Here is a 20073-nt window from a genome sequence, read left to right as displayed (position 1 = left end):
AAGACTGGCAGTCCCAGTGTTCCAGTGCCAGAGTATTCCTGCACCTCCGTTGGTACACCGGCTGACTCTTCGCTTGAGTGTTGCTTATTGAAGAAAGTTATTTAACTACCAGTGCTCATATTTACTCTCGTGTCTTCTCATCCTCCCCCCGTGCCTTCCATTTTCTCCTGCAACGCCGCCCGCCTCCACCACACTGCCAAGCTCACTTACCTGCTCACTCGTCAGGCTCCTGCACTCTTCTTCTCCCACGGACCACTCTCACGCCTCTGGATTCTGGATCTCGCACAGCTCACAATAAAACCCCTTCCCACGATGACTTCTTCTGTCTCAGTCTTGACAGTCTTGTTTTGTGTCCAATCTAACACCGTTGGTTTCAAACCATAACAGGATGGGGTGAGAATGAACAGTAAGAACGTGTTACTGGTTTTTGAGGAGAGACTCCTAGAGAAAGTGTCACTTGGCAACATGACTTACAATGTGAGGGGATATGTGCGGAAAGAGAAGCTGTGCAAGGTGTGGTGGGATCACGAGAATGTTGAGTGCAAGAATGATAAACAACCCTAATGTTGTAATCAGTCACACCGTGGCACATGGGGGTGTGAGGTGATGAAAAAGGAACTACAGGTACAACAGGTCAGGGTGAAAAACAAAATAACATGCAGAGGCTGTACGAGTGATAAACAGCAGACTGAGGGAGAGACAGTGGAAAGAAGTGTGAAACGGCAAAATAAACCAGAACAAGCAGGAGAGGGAAAGGTTTAGACAGATATGAAGAGACTGATAACATTCATTGCAGTTGTTATAAATGCAACAATGGGAATAAACTCAAAAATGGAAAGAATACAAATAACACTGGGGAACACTATTTTTGTTGAGTGAGGTCTGATAGCTGTTTTTACTAATATCTGGGTGCGGAATCCAAATCTGATCTGTTTTTCTCTATCACGTCAAGTTTTTGAAGTGATAAAGTGGAACAAAGGAACTATACAGTTTACCTATGTAAATAAAACACTAAGATGGAATTGTTACAAGCTTTGAAAACCAAAAGAAACAGCATAAAATGAAATAAAACTGACAACGGTATGCCCATGGTTACAAGGTTAAGAGAAAAGCCAGCACAAATCCTCCAAATTCCTACTATGCTAGCTTTCTGTTTGCAGATATTGATAGTACTGACCTATTGGGAGCTGCACACACCTCTCACCACACTGTCTCAATTGTGACTGCACAAACAAGTTGCCACGTAGCTGTAGATGAGTCCAGTCGTAATCAGCTGGCAAGTCTAACTACAGCTAATCAGTTGAATTGCTTATCTGGAGGGTAAGCTGTGGAGAAAAAACGATGTGCTAGAAAAAAACTGACTACAATTGTCATGGCCCTGTGTTTCAAATTGTTTTTCTTTGTGTTGCAGTGTCTGGGTGAGTGAAGGTGGGCGTTGACATCGGTGACGCACATGTCATGCATTATAATCATCAGCCTTTTTAGGGGGCACCGTGACAGTGTGTGGGCATCGGAACATTCCTTCGTTTTTGCCCCGTGTTTGCCGCCGTTCTGACCGCTGTCCAAATTTAGGTTCTCTACGATTATACCACACGGACCTTTTGTCGTGTCTCCCTGCGTTATCTGTTTTTTGATACTCTCTGGTTGTGAGTCCCTTTAGCTTCGTATGTCTCGCCAACACATGCACTGTCATTGAATTAAAATTTTTCTGAACTTTTACCGAGAGTCTCTTTTTTGGGATCTGCCCTTACGGCATTGCGTCCGTGACAGAATATTCTGACCAAAATGGATCCCACAGACTCAGACTCCTTTCGCCATGCGTTGGCAAGTCAGGGACATTTGGTAGGAAGACACGAGACATCGTTACACGAGTTTAGGGAGGCAATTACTGCGTTAACGACCCATCTCAGTACGCTGAGTTCTCGGGATGATCAGGTGTGTGCACTTGGATCACCTCCGGTTCTGGCAGAAACACCCGCCACCAACACGGTGGCCGCGGTGCCACCCGCCAGGGAAGCTTGTCTCCCAAATCCACCTTGTTATGCTGGGGACCTCGGCGGCTGCGGTCAATTTATTTATCAATGTACCCTAGTATTTGACCAACAACCGGTCACGTATGCCCAGGATAAGACAAAGGTTGCTTTTATAATGAGTCTACTTACGGGTCAGGCGGCATTGTGGCCGATGGCGGTCAGCAGCACCAACCTAGCATTACGTTACTCCTTCCTGGCATTCGAATCTGAACTGAGGAGAGTTTTTGATCACCCTGTCAAGGGCAAGGAGGCCGGTAGCCGGTTGTTGGACCATTCCCAGGGGGACACCTCAGTAGCCGAGTACTCCATTTCGTTCCGCATCCTGGCAGCAGAGAGTGGCTTCGACGATGTTGCGTTGAGCGGCATTTTTCGTCTGGGACTCAGTCCTGCCATTAAAGATGAGTTGGCGGCCCGGGACGAGACCACCAATTTGGAGGAGTTGATCGGACTAGCCATTAGACTGGACAATCGACTGAGGGAACGGCAGTGCGAGCGGGTGGCTGAACGGCACATTTTTTTTGGGTCCGCTTCCCCGGGACATTCTTCGTCCGCCAAGGAAGACGCCGCCTGTGTTCCCCCATCCATCTCGGCGTCGACAAATGAGCCGGGCCTGGCCGTGGAGGAGCCGATGCAACGGCGGGGAAGTGACGCTACGCGTTCAAAGCAGAGTGGCCAGGTGGTGGTGACAGCGCCTTCTGCCTCCAGAAGAGTGTCTCATCCTGTGAGTATTTTGATGAAGACATGGTACCCAGTGAATTCGGAACTGGATCGAACAACAAGAGACTTCAATTTCCGGGCGAAGTATCGGGATTTGGCGGCAAAAAGGACGGGACCCTGCGACCCTGTGTCGATTTCCGGGGTCTCAACGATATCACAATAAAGAATAAGTATCCTCTCCCACTGTTGGACTCGGCGGTTGCCCCTTTGCAGTCTGCAACGGTGTTCACAAAATTAGATCTGCGCAATGCCTATCACCTGGTGAGGATGAAGGAGGGAGATGAGTGGAAGACTGCGTTCAATACTCCATTAGGTTATTTTGAGTATTTGGTCATGCCTTTTGGACTCCTGAATGCGCCCGCTGTGTTTCAGTCTCTTATTAATGATGTGTTCCGGGACATGATAAATAAATAAATGTATTCTGTATTCAGTGTATTCAGTGAACCAAGATGGCGCCTACCAGTGTGGTCGCCTCGGTAACGCGCTCTCTAGTATTGTCTTTGTTTTTGTGTTTTTCGTCCGTCTTTGGAGACCTTACACGACTCACTTACACAAGGGGAGACCTGCTAACCATCAAGGAGGCTACTCCGGACTTTCTGTCACCAACTTTCGAAAATCCGCTCAGTTTTTTCCCCGAGTTACTCACCGGAGGGGCGTCCGCGGTTTTCGGCGCATGGATGCGGAAGCAGCGCCACAGAGGAAAACGAGCCGGCATTCAGGTGAAACTCCGCAAGAGAGGACACAGATTGGCGTTCCCGTCGATCCACCGTCGATCCACCTCGCGAATGTACGCTCCCTACCCAACAAAATGGACGCGCTTCATCTTCTGTTAAAGACCAGTAAGGACTTCGGACGTTCCGCGGCCATGTGCTTCACGGAGACCTGGCTTTGCGACGCTGTACCCGATGGCGCCGTCATGCTTCCCGGCTTCAACATTCATCGAGCGGACCGCGACATGGAATCATCGGGGAAAACGAAGGGCGGCGGGATATGCCTCCATATAAACGAAAAATGGTGTACGGACGTCACGGTGCTCAGCACACACTGCAGCCCGCATTTGGAGTCGCTGTTTTTGAACTGTAAACCATTTTACTCGCCATGTGAGTTTGCATTGTTTATACTGGCTGGAGTTTATATTACACCGCAAGCTAACACGGACGCCGCATTGCTAACGCTCGCCGAACAAGTCAACGAAATTGAAAAAAAACACCCTGACTCACCCCTCATTATTCTCGGGGACTTTAACAAAGCTAAACTCAACCACGAAAAAAATACAAGCAGCACATCGACTGTCCTACCAGGGAAAATAATACTTTAGACCACTGCTACACTACGGTAAAAAACGCATACCGTGCTATACCTCGTGCAGCCCTGGGCTCGTCTGATCACTGCTTAATTCACTTAATACCGACATACAAGCAAGAATTTAAATGTGCGAAGCCTACAGTGAAAACAGTCAAAAAGTGGACCAATGAAGCAAAGATGGAACTTCAAAGCTGTTTAGACTGCACAGACTGGAGTGTCTTTGAAAATTCAGCTGGCAGCCTGGATGAATATACGGACACTGTCACATCCTATATCAGTTTCTGTGAAGAGGTTTGTGTACCAACAAAATCATTTCGGACATTCAACAACAGCAAGCCGTGGTTCACTGCTAAACTTAAGCAGCTTCGCCAAGCTAAGGAAGATGCATATCAGAGCGGGGACAGGGCCCTGTATAATCGAGCTATAAACCAGCTTACTAAAAAAATTAACATTGCAAAGAGGATCTATGCAGCAAAGTTGGAAAAACAGTTTAGCGCGAACGACTCAAAATCAGTCTGGCGTGCATTCCAATCGCTGACTAATTACAAGTGACGATCCCCCCAAGCTGAGAACAATAGCACACTAGCCAACGACTTGAATACCTTCTATTGCAGATTTGAAGAGGACAGTTTCACTCCACACACCCACCCGGCCGCACCCGCGACCACAACCACACCTCTGACTTCTGCGTTAACCATCCATGCACAGGATGTGAGACGCATCTTCAAACAACAGAAGATTAACAAAGCGACAGGACCGGACCATGTGTCCCCGTCCTGCCTCAAAGTCTGCGCGGACCAGCTCGCTCCAGTCTTCACTCAGATCTTTAACAGATCTTTGGAAATGTGCGAAGTTCCATCCTGTTTCAAACGCTCCACCATCATTCCAGTCCCCAAGAAACCTGCAATCTCTGGTCTGAATGACTACAGGCCTGTCGCTTTGACATCTGTGGTCATGAAGTCCTTTGAACGTCTCGTGCTGGACCACCTCAAGAGTGTCACAGGTCCCCTGCTGGACCCCCTGCAGTTTGCCTACCAAGCGAACAGGTCTGCGGATGATGCAGTCAACATGGGACTGCACTTCATCCTTGAACACCTCGACAGTGCAGGGACCTACGCGAGGATCCTGTTCGTGGACTTCAGCTCAGCGTTCAACACCATCATCCCTGAACTCCTTTCAACCAAGCTTCTCCAGCTCAGCGTCTCACCTGCCATCTGCCAGTGGATTTACAGCTTTCTGACAGGCAGGACACAGCAGGTCAGGCTGGGGGAGGCCACCTCATCCACACGCAGCATCAGCACTGGGGTGCCCCAAGTTTGTGTCCTCTCTCCGCTGCTCTTCTCTCTCTACACGAACGACTGCACCTCAGCGAGCCCGACTGTCAAGCTCCTGAAGTTTGCAGATGACACCACTGTCATCGGCCTCAACAAGGACGGTGATGAGTCTGCATATCGACAGGAAGCGGAGCGGCTGGAGCTGTGGTGCGGCTGACACAACCTGGAGCTGAACACGCTCAAGACGGTAGAGATGATCATGGACTTCAGGAGGCATCCTTCGCCACAGCTGCCCCTCACGTTGTCCAGCTGCCTTGTGTCAACCGTCGAGACCTTCAAGTTCCTGGGAATTACAATCTCTCAGGACCTGAAGTGGGCGAACAACATCAACTCCGTCCTCAAAAAGGCCCAGCAGAGGATGTACTTCCTGCGGCTTCTGAGAAAGCACGGCCTGCCACCGGAGCTGCTGAGACAGTTCTACACAGCGGTCATCGAATCAGTCCTGTGTTCTTCCATCACAGTCTGGTTTGGTGCTGCTACAAAAAAGGACAAACTCCGACTGCAACGGACAATCAAAACTGCTGAAAGGATTGTCGGTACCCCCCTACCCGCCATTGAGGACTTGCACGCTGCCAGAACTAAGACAAGGGCGTGCAAAATCCTCTCGGGCCGTCTGCACCCCGGTCACCGGCTCTTCCGGCTCCTTCCCTCAGGTAGGCGCTACCGATCAACGCAAACTAGAACTAGTAGACATTCCAACAGCTTCTTCCCTCTTGCGATCAACTTCTTAAACACCTAACCTATAATTCCATTACAACAAGCTGGCAATTTTTTGACTTGAGTTCGTTGTCACATTTCTGTGGGGCCAATTATGTATTACTCGTGCACTCACTGTAGTTGTCTCGCCATGCTGCACTATTTGCATATACTGGCCACTCATGCCAGAGTAGCATCTGCTCCATTTGCACACTGATTGAGGAGTATCTGTAACATTTGCACAACCAACATTGTCCCAGATTAACGCACTACTCGTCACTCATGTAGATCACTGGAAGATGTCGTCCAAGTACCCAAAATCAGAATCAGAATCAGAATCATCTTTATTTGCCAAGTATGTCCAAAACACACAAGGAATTTGTCTCCGGTAGTTGGAGCCGCTCTAGTACGACAACAGACAGTCAATTGACAGAGAACAATTTTGAGACATAAAGATATTGACAAAAAAAAAAAACAGTCACTGAGCAGTAAAGGGTTGCTAGTTATCTGGTAATGCCGGTACATTTTTTTTTTTTTGACAATTGTGCAAAAAGATTCTGGTGGCAGGGACTATGCAGGGATGTTAAGGAATATGTTTCGGCATGCTCAGTGTGTGCCCGTAGCAAGATTTCCCATCGTCCTCCAGTTGGTCTTCTTTGTCCACTGCCCATTCTTTCCCGCCCCAGATCCCACGTCGCCTTGGACTTCATCACAGGCCTTCCGCTGTCTGGAGGGAACTCGGTCATCCTTAGTGTTGTTGACAGATTCTCCAAGATGGCCCATTTCATTGCTCTGCCGAAGCTCCCGTCCTCCTTTGAGACTGTTAATATTCTTGTCGACCATGTCTTCCGAGTTCATGGTATTCTTGCTGATCTGGTGTCTGACAGGGGGCTGCAGTTCGTCTCTCGGGTCTGGAGGTTGTTCTGCAAAGCGCTAGGTGCTTCCTCCAGTCGTTCATCCGCTTTCCACCCGGAGACCAACGGCCAGGCTGAGAGGGCGAATCAAGATGTGGAGGCTGCTCTTCGCTGTGTTTGCCATCAGCACCCCTCCTCATGGTCTTCTCACCTGCCTTGGGTGGAATATGCGCATAACACCCTCATTTGCTCTGCCACTGGACGGTCGCCGTTCATGACTGCATACGGTTACCAGCCGCCATTGTTCCCTTCTCAGGAGAGGGAGGTGGTCGTCCCGTCTGTAGAGATCCATCTCTGAAGGGCTCATTGGGTGTGGTGGGATGCAAAGGCGGCCTTGTCCCATACTGAGGCTCGCAACCGGCAGTTAGCTGATCGTCATCCGATCTCAGCTCCTCCCTACCGTCCTGGTGAGAAGGTCTGGTTGTCCACACGAGATTTGCATTTGGCCGGGGGTTCTAAAAAACTGGGTCCTCTGTATATTGGTCCATTCGAAATTGACTCTTTTGTTAACCCGGTGGCAGTTAAACTTAGGCTCCTTCCCGCCATGAAAGTTCACCCTGTATTCCATGTCTCCTTGCTCAAACTGGTTTCCTCCAGCCCTCTGTGTCCTCCAGCGGTGCCTCCTCCTCCTCCGCGGGTGGTTGATGGCGAGCCAGTGTACACGGTGGGTGAAATATTGCATTACAGAAGAAGGGGCAGGGGTGTCCAGTATTTGGTTGACTGGGAGGGTTACGACCGTGAGGAGCGTTCCTGGGTTCCCCGCTCTTGGATCTTAGATCCGTCCCTGCTCCAGGCCTTCAACTCTCTCCACCCGCAGAAGCCGGGTGGTCCGCCAGGGGATGGCCTTTGAGGGGGGGATACTGTCATGGCCCTGTGTTTCACATTGTTTTTCTTTGTGTTGCAGTGTCTGGGTGAGTGAAGGTGGGCGTTGACATCGGTGACGCACCTGTCATGCATTGTAATCATCAGCCTTTTTAGGGGGCACCGTGACAGTGTGTGGGTATCGGAATATTCACTCGTTTTTGCCCCGTGTTTGCCGCCGTTCTGACCGCTGTCCAAATTTAGGTTCTCTACGATTATACCACACGGACCTATTGTCGTGTCTCCCTGAGTTATCTGTTTTTTGATTCTCTCTGGTTATGAGTCCCTTTAGCTTCGTATGTCTCGCCATCATATGCTCTGTCATTGAATTAAAATTTTTCTGACCTCTGACCTAGAGTCTCTTTTTTGGGATCTGCCCTTCCGGCATTGCTGTCCGTGACAACAATTTTGGAATCATCATGCCAAATTTAGTTTTAATCAGCATAAAAATCTAACTCAACTGATTTATTTGTTTCAAATTGTTCCCTAGTGTCGGTAGAGCAAGCAGAAAATCATCTTAACATTAAACAACTAACGGGAAAAGGTGAGAGATGACCTTTGTGCTCAGGACAAAGAGACATCATACTCAGGATAATAAGATGTAATTGTGTTAATAGTACAATGGAATGCAAGACGTTTATTGGCAAATGGACAAGAATTTAAGAAATTTGTAACAAAACTACCAAATTCCCCAGAAGTAATATGTGTTCAAGATACATGGCTGAAGAGTAATTTAGACTTCAAGATTAAAGATTATACTGACATTTAATGTGATAGGCTGGTTGGTGTTGGTGGAAGGTGTGCAACATTTGTCAAGAACAAGATACTGTATCAGATAGTAAGTAAGGGGAATGATGAAGAAGTTATAGTGACAAACCTATGGTCAAGTGATGACACTGATGGTGTCGTGGTACATTCACCTGATTTGGGTGCAGGCAGTGTGGGTTCAGTTCCCACTCAGTGACTGTGTGAATGTGAGTAGAAATGGTTGTCCATGTCTATATTTGCCCTGTGATGAGCAGTTCAGGGTGTAGCCTGCCTTTCAACATGCAATCAGCTGGGATAGGCTCCCGTGACCTTGAATAGGATAACTGGTATTGAGAATGGATGGACAGATGGACAAACATAGGGTTAGTAGAAATTATGAATTTTTATAATCCATGCAAAAATTTAGAAAAATTAAGGGACAGTCGAATGGTTATATTACCTGGAATACTGACTTTAATGCACATACCACAATATAGGGAGGACAGAATACTGATAAAAATGGGGAGGTAATAGAGCAATTGTTGGAGGAGGAACACTTGTGTCATGTACTGCCCTGCAGTTCCATTATTGGAGCCGGGAGGGTGCTTTGTGTCCTCTCTCTAATCTTCCCTCTCTGTTTTTAGCATCTGTCTCCAATCAGCTTCATCACCACCAGTATATAAGCTTACTTGTTCCAGGAATTCCTCGCCAAAGTATTACAGTTACTTCCAGCGGTACCACGGCCCATTTACCTCACGTAAGTCACTCTATTAATCGTTCCATTTTTTTACTCCTGTGTCTCCTTGTTCTCAGTGTTTTCCCTCGTGTTCCTGATCCACGTCATTCCTGCCGCCAAGCTAGCCGCCTGTCCTCACCACTGCCTGCCACCTGTCCACGCCACCGCCTGCCAACCCACCTAGGACCACCGCCGTTACCTTTCCTCAATAAACTGAGAGTGTGGCTCGACAGCATAGGATGGTGGTGTGTAAGATGACTCTGGTGGTGGGGACGAAGATTAGTAAGACAAAGGCAGAGCAGAGAACCATGTGGTGGAAGCTCTCGGTGGACAGGAGGAGCTTCCAGAAGACTGGACCACTACAGCCAAGGTGATCTGAGAGGCAGGCAGGAGAGTACTTAGTGTATCTTCTGGCAGGAAAAGAAATAAGGAGACTTGGTGGTGGAAGCTCACAGTACAGGAAATCATACAAGGAAAAATGTTAGCTAAGAAGAAGTGGGACAGTGAAATTACAGAGGAGAGGCGAAAGAAATACATTGAGATGCGACACAGGAAAAGTGTGCTGGTGCCCATTTTTAAGAACAAGGGTGATGTGCAGAGCTGTGGGAACTATAGAGGAATAAAGTTGATGAGCCACACAATGAAGTTATGGGAAAGAGTAGTGGAGGCTAGACTCAGGACAGAAGTGAGTATTTGGGAGCAACAGTATGGTTTCATGCCTAGAACGAGTACCTCAGATGCATTATTTGCCTTGAAGATGTTGATGGAAAAGTACAGAGAAGGTCAGAAGGAGCTACATTGTGTCTTTGTAGATCTAGAGAAAGCCTATGATGGAGTACCCAGAGAGGAACTGTGGTACTGCATGCGGAAGTCTGGAGTGGCAGAGAAGTATGTTAGAATAATACAGGACATGTGCGAGGGCAGCAGAACAGCGGTGAGGTGTGCTGTAGGTGTGATAGACGAATTTAAGGTGGAGGTGGGACTGCATCAGAGATCAGCCCTGAGCACCTTCCTGTTTGCAGTGGTGATGGATAGGCTGACAGATGAGGTTAGACTGAAATCCCTGTGGACCATAATGTTTGCAGATGACATTGTGATCTGGAGTGAAAGCAGGGAGCACAGGTGGAAGAACAGTTAGAAAGATGGAGGCATGCACTGGAAAGCAGAAGAATGAAGATTAGCCAAAGTAAGACAGAATATATGTGCATAAATGAGAGGGGTGGTGGGTTAAGAGTGAGGCTACAAGGAGAAGAGATAGCAAGGGTGGAGGACTTTAAATACTTGGGGTCAACCGTCCAGAGCAACGGTGAGTGTGGTCAATAAATGAAGAAATGGGACAAGCAGGTTGGAACGGGTGGAGGAAGGTGTCACATGTGTTATGTGACAGAAGAGTCTCTGCTAGGATGAAGGGCAAAGTTTATAAAACAGTGGTACGGCCAGCCATGATGTACGGATTAGAGACGGCAGGAAGCAGAGCTGGAGTTGGCGGAAATAAAGATGTTGAGGTTTGCCCTCGGAGTGACCAGGTTGGATAAAACTAGAAATGAGCTCATCAGAGGGACAGCCGAGGTTCGATGTTTTGGAGACAAAGTTAGAGAGAGCATACTTCGATGGTTTGGACACATCCAGAGGGGAAATAGTGAGTATATTGGTAGAAGGATGATGAGAATGGAGCTGCCAGGCAAGAGAGCTAGAGGAAGACCTAAGAGAAGTTTGATGGATGTCGTGAGGGAAGACATGAGGGCAGTTGTTGTTCGAGAGGAGGATGCAGGCGATAGGCTTACATGGAAAAGGATGACGCGCTGTGGCAACCCCTCAAGGAACAAGCCGAAAGGAAAAGAAGAAGAAGGTACAGGTTTGTGCGAATAAAGTAGGGAGTAGAGGAGGAGAGTGTTGAACATGTTATTTGTTATTGTCAAAGGTATGAAATAAGTAGAGGAAGACGAAGAGATTAGTTAAAGAAAAGTTGAATTCCAGTATTAAATCTTAGAAATGTACTGAGCACTGAAGAAATTATGATAAAAGTCTTGTTTCAGTTTTTAAATTAAACAGGACTGATAAAAAGAATCTAGTTTAAAGTTTATTTGGTTTGTTTTTTTGCTTTGTGTACTGTACACGTGTAGTACTCTGATCCACACTCCAGCACAGTAAGTGGCGGTAATGCATCTTGAACGTTACAAAAACAAAAAGAAGAAGAAGAAGCGGCGGAGGAGGAGGAAAGAAGAAGAAGAATCACGTTGGTGCGTCTGCTGTGACGTCATAACGTCGTTGGCGGGACTGGTGATACCTGTTTCCAACGCAGCGCGGGAGATTCAGCAGACGGGGATCAACACTGAATAGACTCCCGGCAGAGTTGTAAGTGGCCACAACACATTCATCGGGTAAATTTCATCATTAAATGACAAACGTCTTGCATCCGGTTTGGGGTATTCAGTTTGATGTATATTCGCTAGTTTTCGTTTTAGCCTACGAACTCAAGTTAGCCTACTTCTGAATGTTATGGACAACAGTTAACGTGCGAACTAATCGACAAACTATTGGTTATTTTGTTCTTTCCCTTCGTCTGTTAGGTAGTTTGTCAAAATGCCATGTGAAAGGAAGCCTATGCGCTACGGGCATTCAGAGGGACACACCGAAGTCTGCTTCGATGACTCTGGGAAGTATGTCAACTTTATAACAAATTGTATCTAATATTCTTTCTTATGTGTAACTACAAGTACATAATGTTATCAGCACTACCCATATGTCGTTTTCGTCATTTAAACAACGGTACATTTACTACCTTTTCAAAATTTACTAAACTTTTGGTTCAAGCAACACTACAGGACATTTCAGCAAACGCGATGTGAAGTTTCTGTAGGATATTGAATGCTACATAAATAATAGTCACTCAACGATTGCAGCGAAAATTTCTCCTCACATTTGTTTGACCACTCAAATGTTTTAAGAACAAACTATGTGCCAGTTTTATGGAGCACTATCGTTTTCTTGTCATCTACACAGGGGCGCCGCCAGGGTTGAATTTGTTTCTCCCCGGTAATGATAGGTTCGGCAGCAGAAAAAGGCGATCAGCACCCCCACTTCCAACAAAATGTGCAGGGAGGTGCAAGGCTCAGCAACATGTCTTATTAAGTTTACTCATTCACTGCCAGCCGTTTCCTGAGCAGGGAACCCCTTGACTGCCAGGCGTTTTCGAGCAATTTCACTCCTTTTTCAAGCCCCACAGAATATTGTAAACACCAAAAGAAAGATCAGACTCTCTTCTTTCATCAGAATAAAAAGTTTATCTCTAGCTTATACCGTTGTTTTGTAATCAGCAGTCAAATAGAGGCTACTTTCAGTCAAATCTTTTTCTGGAGGAAAAAAACTGAGAAAACAGCCTTTTTGTGAAAGCATACAGATCAAGAACGCTCACTTTGACTCCAATTTTTTTTTTTCTTAAGTGAAAATTTCAAACATCTGAACATAAAACAACACCGAAAAAGTTTTTTTGACAGAAAAATAATTTACTTACAAGTATAACTGTACAGAATTTACATGAGACAAAAATGCATAGACAAATGGGGCTCCTTTTTTTTCTTCCTCAAAATTCTCCTCCGCTACTGTTTGCTCAATAGTCCAGGTTTTTATTACTTTGTGCATAAAATCTAGCAAAGTTTTATCTACATTTTTTAGTCTTTGGTGGCGGTCTTGTGTGGTTGTCATTGTCCTTAAAACCAGTCCCTATTTCTGCTCGAAGCATAACCTCTGCATTTTAGAAACATAACTACTACTAAAAAATACATTGTTGAAATTGGGACGTGGAGAAAAAAAGCTTTCAATTACCTTTTTTGTCTGCACTGCATAGTGGAATGGGGGTCGAATGTCTGCTGGATGCATAACCTTCGATCCATCCATTTTCTACCGCTTCTCCAAGGTCAGGTCACGGGGGAAGTAGCTTTAGCAGGGATGCCCAGACTTCCCTCTCCCCAGCCACTTTCTCTAGCTCTTCTGGGGGGATCTTGAGGCGTTCCCAGGCCAACTGAAGGACGTAGTCTCTCCAGCGTGTCCTGGGTCGACCTCGGGGTCTCCACCCTGTGGGACGTGCCCGGAATACCTCACCAGGGAGGCGTCCGGTAGGCATCCGAATCAGATACCCCAGCCACCTCATCTGGCTCCTCTCAATTTGGAGGAGCAGCGGCTCTACTCTGATATCCACCCGGATGACCGAGCTTCTCACCCTATCTCTAAGGGAGAGCCTGGACACCCTGCGGAGGAAACTCATTTCGGCCGCTTGTATCCGGGATCTCGTTCTTTCGGTCATGTCCCACGGCTTGTGACCATATGTGAGGGTAGGAATGTAGATCGACCGGTAAATGGAGAGCTTCGCCTTTCGGCTTCGCGCCTTCTTCACCACAGCGGATCGATACAAAGTCCGCAACACTGCAGACGCTGCACCGATCCGCCTGTCGATCTCCCGTTCCATTCTTCCGTCACTCGTCAACAAGACCCCAAGATACTTGAACTCCTCCACTTGGGGCAGGATCACATCCCCGACCTGGAGAGGGCATGCCACCCTTTTCCGACTGAGGACCATGGTCTCAGATTTGGAGGTGCTGATTCTCATCCTAGCCGCTTCACACTCTGCTGCGAACTGCTCCAGTGAGAGTTGGAGATCACGGCTTGATGAACAACAGCACCACATCATCTGCAAAAAGCAGCGATGCAATACTGAGGCCACCAGACCGAACCCCCTCTACGCCTCTGCTGCGCCTTGAAATTCTGTCCATAAAAGTTATGAACCGAATCGGTGACAAAGGGCAGCTTTGGCGGAGCCCAACCCTCACGAGAAACGAGTCCGACTTAATGCCGGATATGCGGACCAAACTCTGACTCCGGTCGTACAGGGACCAAACAGCCCGTATCAGGGGATTCGGTACCCCATACTCCTGAAGCACCCCCCACAGGACCCCCCGAGGAACACGGTCAAACGCCTTCTCCAAGTCCACAAAACACATGTAGACTGGTTGGGCAAACTCCCATGCACCCTGGAGGATCCTGCCGAGAGTGTAGAGCTGGTCCACTGTTCCACGGCCAGGATGAAAACCACACTGCTCCTCCTGAATCTGAGATTCGACTTCCCGACGGACCCTCCTCTCCAGCACCCCTGAATAGACCTTACTAGGGAGGCTGAGGAGTGTGATTTTCCCCCTGTAGTTGCAACTCCCCCTTCTTAAAAAGGGGTACCACCACCCCAGTCTGCCAATCCAGAGGCACTGTCCCCGATGGCTACGCGATGTTGCAGAGGCGTGTCAACCAGAACAGCCCCACAATATACAGAGCATTTAGGAACTCCGGGCGAATCTCATCCACCCCCGGGGCCTTGCCACCGAGGAGCTTTTAAACCACCTCTGTGACCTCAACCCCAGAGATAGGCGAGTCTGCCTCAGAAACCCCAGACTCTGCTTGCTCAATGGAAGGTGTGTCGGTGGAATTGAGGAGGTCTTCGAAGTACTCTCCCCACCAGCTCACAACGTCCCGAGTTGAGGTCAGCAGCGCCCCATTCCCACTACACACTGTGTTGATGGTGCACTGCTTCCCCCTGAATTGTGGTGGTCCCCCTTCTTAAAAAAGGGGACCACCACCCCAGTCTGCCAATCCAGAGGCACTGTCCCCGATGTCCATGCGATGTTGCAGAGGCGTGTCAACCAGGACAGCCCAACAATATTTATAGCATTTAGGAACTCCGGACGAATCTCGTCCACCCCCGGGGCCTTGCCACTGAGTAGATTTTTAACCACCTCGGTGACCTCAACCCCAGAGATAGGAGAGCCCGCCTCAGAAACCCCAGATTCTGCTTCCTTATGGGAAGGTGTGTCGGTGGAATTGAGGAGGTCTTCGAAGTACTCTCCCCACCAGCTCACAACGTCCCGAGTCGAGGTCAGCAGCGCCCCATCCGCACTACACACTGTGTTGATGGTGCACTGCTTCCCCCTCCTGTGACGGCGGATGGTAGACCAGAATTTCCTCGAAACCGTCCGGAAGTCTTTCTCCATGGCCTCACCGAACTCCTCCCATGCCCGAGTTTTTGCTTCAGCGACCACCAAAGCTGCATTCCGCTTGGGCAGCCGGTACCCATCTGCTGCCTCAAGAGTCCCACAGGCCAAAAAGGCCCGATAGGACTCCTTCTTCAGCTTGACGACATCACTCACCGTTGGTGTCCACCAACAGGTTCGGGGATTGCCGCCACGACAGGCCACAGCTCCGGTCGGCTGCCTCAGCAATGGAGGTGCGGAACATGGTCCACTTGGACTCGATGTTCCCCTCCTACCCCGGAACATGAGCAAAGTTCTGTCGGAGGTGGCAGTTGAAACTTCTTCTGATAGGGGATTCTGCCAGATGTTCCCAACAGACCCTCACAATACGTTTGGGCCTGCCAGGTAGGACCGGCATCTTCCCCCACCATCGGACCTAACTCACCACCAGGTGGTGATCAGTTGACAGCTCCGCCCCTCTCTTCACCCGAGTGTCCAAGACATGCGGCCGCAAGCCCGATGACATGACCACACAGTCGATCATCGAACTGTGACCCAGGGTGTCCTGGTACCAAGTGCACGTGTGGACACCCTTATGCTTGAACATGGTGTTCGTTATGGACAATCCGTGACGAGCACAGAAGTCCAATAACAGAACACCACTCGGGTTCTGATCGGGGGGGCCGTTCCTCCCAACCACGCCCTTCCAGGTCTCACTGCCATTGCCCAGATGAGCATTGAAGTCCCCCAGCAGAACGATGGAGTCCCCAGCGGGAGCGCTCTCCAGCACCCCTGCCAAGGACTCCAAAAAGGGTGGGTACTCTGAACTGCTGTTTGGTGCATAGGCACAAACAACAGTCAGTACCCGTCACCCCCACCTGAAGGCAGAGGGAGGCTACCCTCTCGTCCACCGGGGTGAACCCCAATGTACAGGCGCCGAGCTGGGGTGCAATAAGTATACCCACACCTGCTCGGCGCCTCTCTCCGTGGGCAACTCCAGAGTGGAAGAGAGTCCAACCCTCTCGAGAGAAAAATTTATTGCGTCCTAAACCTAATAACTAGGTGGGCCACCCTGAGCAGCAATAATCAGTTTTTTTCAGGGCCATGGAAGTTTGGATTTGTTTTCTCCCGTAATAATAAAAACCATTATACTGCATTTTGTGTTTACTTGTTTGTCTTTGATAAATACTTAAATTTGTTTGATGACGGGAAACATTTAAATGTGACGAACATGCAAAAAAAAAGAAATCAGGAAGGGGAAAACATTTTTTCACACCACTGAATTTCTTATTTTTTTGTTATTTTATTTTTTAAAAGTTCAAACCAAAACAAAAGAGGCCGGGAGTTCTCAGGGTCAGCAGCATCTCTTATCAAGTTAGCTTAAAATATAAATAAATAAATGGTTCCCTGAATTTTACCCAGTTTTAAATTGGTCTATCGGCCGTCAGAATAAGAAAAAAAGTCAGAAACCGATACGCGTCAAAATGCTAATTATCGGCGGCGATAATAAGGTTTGCACGTTTAAAAAGACATCTTCGATTTTGACCACTTTAACTTCAGTCCTCTGCTGCATACAAACTTTGCTACTGATTCTCAGTTTCATAGTGACCTGTGGAAACGATGGAGATGTTCGGATATGGGAGAATCTGGACGATGATGATCCAAGGTTCATCACTGTTGGCGAAAAAGCTTATTCTCTGGCAGTAAAGGTTGGTAATTTTCCAGATTATGTTTTTGAATGTGACGTTAACATGAATGGTTCATTTTAATAAAACAATGTTGGTGGTCGCCTATATTCAGAATGGCAAACTCGTGACGGCAAGCTCCAATAACACAGTGCAGATTCACACGTTTCCTGATGGTGAGCCGGATGGCATCCTTACCCGGTTCACGACCAACGCCACACATGTCACATTCAACACCTGTGGATCCAAAGTTGCTGCTGGCTCCAGGTACGGAAACACGCAGCCTTTAATGATGTAACCTTCTCTTTTTACATGTTCGTTTTGTATACATCATCATTTTATTCTTCGACGATGCTGAACAATTACAGCGTCATATTCTTGTATTCGTCCTGCTAATTTGTCCACCCTTGTTTAATTTTAATCATCCGTGGAGATGGCAGCAGATTTTTGTTAAAAATGTCTCGATGCATTTGCCCATTCATCCTTCCTTCAATAATGTGAAGTTTACCAGTCCCATTATGTGTGAAGCAGCCCCACACCATGTTACCACCTGAGGTTCACTCTTAGGGTGATGTGCAGGGCCATTTCCCCTCCAAACATGGTGTGCCTTTTGGCATCCAAACAGTTCAATTTTGCTCTCATCCGACAAGACTATATTCTCCCAGTATTTAAATGGCGTGTCCAAATGTTGTTCAGCAAACCTTTAAAGGAGCTTTGGCATGCTTTTATTTCAGCAATGGGGTCTTGCGTGTTGAGCATGCATACAGGCCATGGCGGCGGAGTGTATTTCTCACTGTTTTTTGACAACAGTACCTGCTACTTCCAGGTCTTTTGGAAGCTCTCTACATATGGTCCTTAGCTCTTGGACAACTCTTCTGATTATTCTTTGCACTCCTCTGTCAGAAATCTTGCGGGGAGCCCCTGATCGAGGCGACTTTATGGTGTTATGATTGGCTTTCAACTTACGTATTATGGGCTTTTTAAGAAGGTGGACCACCACCATTCAGGGGGAGCAGTGTGGTTTTCGTCCTGGCCGTGGAACAGTGGACCAGGTCTTGACCCTCGGCAGGGTCCTCGAGGGTGCATGGGAGTTCTCCCAACCAGTCTACATGTGTTTTGTGGACTTGGAGAAGGCGTTCGACCGTGTCCCTCGGGGAGTCCTGTGTGGGGTGCTTCAGGAGAATGGGGTACCAAACCCCCTGATACGGGCTGTTCGGTCCCTGTACGACCGGTGTCAGAGTTTGTTCCGCGTTGACTGCGCCCAGGCGGCCCTTTGTCACTGATTCTGTTCCTAATATTTATGTACAGAATTTCTAGGCGCAGCCGAGGAGTAGAGGGGGTCCGGTTTGGTAGCCTCAGTATTACATCTCTGCTTTTTGCAGATTATGTGGTTCTGTTGGCTTCATCAAGCCGTGATCTCCAACGCTCACTGGAGTGGTTCGCAGCCGTGTGAAGCGGTTGGGATGAAAATTAACACCTCCAAATCTGAGACCATGGTTCTCAGTCGGAAAAGGGTGGGGTGCCCTCTCCAGGTCGGGGATGAGAGCCTGCTCCAAATGGAGGAGTTCAAATATCTTGGGGTCTTGTTCACGAGTGATGGAAGAATGAAACAGGAGATCGATACAGCGGATCGGTGCAGCGTCTGCAGTGATGCGGACCTTACAGCGGTTCGTTGTGGTGAAGAAGGAGCTAAGCTGAAAGGCGAAGCTCTCTATTTACCGGTTGATATACGTTCCTACCCTCACCTATGGTCACGAGCTGTGGGTCGTGACCGAAAAAACAAGATCCCGGATACAAGCGGCCGAAATTAGTTTCCTCCTCAGGGTGTCCGGGGTCTCCCTTAGAGAGAGGGTGAGAAGCTCGGTCATCCGGGAGGGGCTCAGAGGAGAGCCGCTGCTCCTCTGCATTGAGAGGAGCCAGATAAGGTGGCTCTGGCATCTGTTTCGGATGCCTCCTGGTCGCCTCCCAGGTGAGGTGTTCCGGGCACGTCCCACTGGGAGAAGACCCCGGGGACGACCCAGGACACGCTGGAGAGACGAAGTCTCTCGGCTTACCTGGGAGCGTCTTGGTATCCCCTCGGAAGAGATGAAGGAAGTGGCTGGGGAGAGGGAAGTCTGGGCTTCCCTGCTAAAGCTACTGCCCCCGTGACCCGCCCTTGCATATGCGGAAGAAAATGAATGTGAATGAATGTATGAGGGCAGCAGAACAGTGGTGAGTTGTGCTGTAGGTGTGACAGAGGAGTTTAAGGAGGTGGTGGGACTGCATCAGGGATCAGGCCTGAGCCCCTTCCTCTTTGCAGTGGTGATGGATAGGATGACAGATGAGGTTAGACTGTAATCCCCGTGGACCATAATGTTTGCAGATGACATTGTGATCTGTGGTGAAAGCAGGGAGCAGGTGGAGGAACAGTGAGAAAGATGGAAGCATGCACTGGAAAGGAGAGGAATGAAGATTAGCTGAAGTAAGAATATGTGTGCATGAATGAGACTGGTGGAGAGGGAAGAGTGAGGCTACAGGGAGAAGAGATAGCAAGGGTGAAGGACTTTTAATATTTGGGATCAACAGTCCAGAGCAATGGTGAGTGTGGTAAGGAAGTGAAGAAACGAGTCCAAGCAGGTTGGAAAGGGTGGAGGAAGGTGTCACGTGTGTTATGTGACAGAAGAGTCTCTGCTTGGATGAAGGGCAAAGTTTATAAAACAGTGGTGAGGCCAGCTATGATGTACGGATGAGAGACACTGGCACTGAAGATACAACAGGAAGCAGAGCTGGCGGAAATGAAGATGTTGAGGTTCGCTCGAAGAGTTACCAGGTTGGATAAAATTAGAAATGAGCTCATCAGAGGGACGGGCAAGGTTAGATGTTTTTGAGACAAAGTTAGAGAGAGCAGACTTCGATGGTTTGGACATGTCCAGAGGAGAGAGAGTGAGTATATTGGTAGAATGATGATGAGGATAGAGCTGCCAGGCAAGAGAGCTAGAGGAAGACGAGGAAGCTAGAGGTTGATGGATGTAGTGAGTAGTGTAGTGATTAA

General features: G+C 48.3%; 1 protein-coding gene across 6 annotated transcripts in view; it reads left to right on the top strand.

Moving 5' to 3' along the window:
- The first annotated feature begins 11612 nt into the window (after window positions 1-11612).
- wdhd1 (WD repeat and HMG-box DNA binding protein 1) overlaps window positions 11613-20073 on the top strand; it is a 113500-nt gene continuing 105039 nt past the window's right edge. For 5 of the 6 annotated variants that reach the window (XM_061704027.1, XM_061704052.1, XM_061704044.1 and 2 more), the window contains exons 1-4: window positions 11638-11724; window positions 11914-12003; window positions 16955-17066; window positions 17158-17309. In XM_061704027.1, the coding sequence (XP_061560011.1) occupies window positions 11927-12003; window positions 16955-17066; window positions 17158-17309 (341 nt within the window). In that variant the 5' untranslated portion in view covers window positions 11638-11724; window positions 11914-11926. Of the gene's footprint in view, window positions 11725-11913; window positions 12004-16954; window positions 17067-17157; window positions 17310-20073 lie in introns of all 6 variants that reach the window. The other variant, XM_061704018.1, reaches the window with a different exon arrangement.

Source organism: Phycodurus eques, chromosome 2, assembly GCF_024500275.1.
Source record: "Phycodurus eques isolate BA_2022a chromosome 2, UOR_Pequ_1.1, whole genome shotgun sequence".
Lineage (NCBI taxonomy): Eukaryota > Metazoa > Chordata > Actinopteri > Syngnathiformes > Syngnathidae > Phycodurus > Phycodurus eques.
The sequence above is the reverse complement of the archived record's forward strand: the minus strand, read 5'-3'. Positions and strand labels throughout refer to the sequence as shown.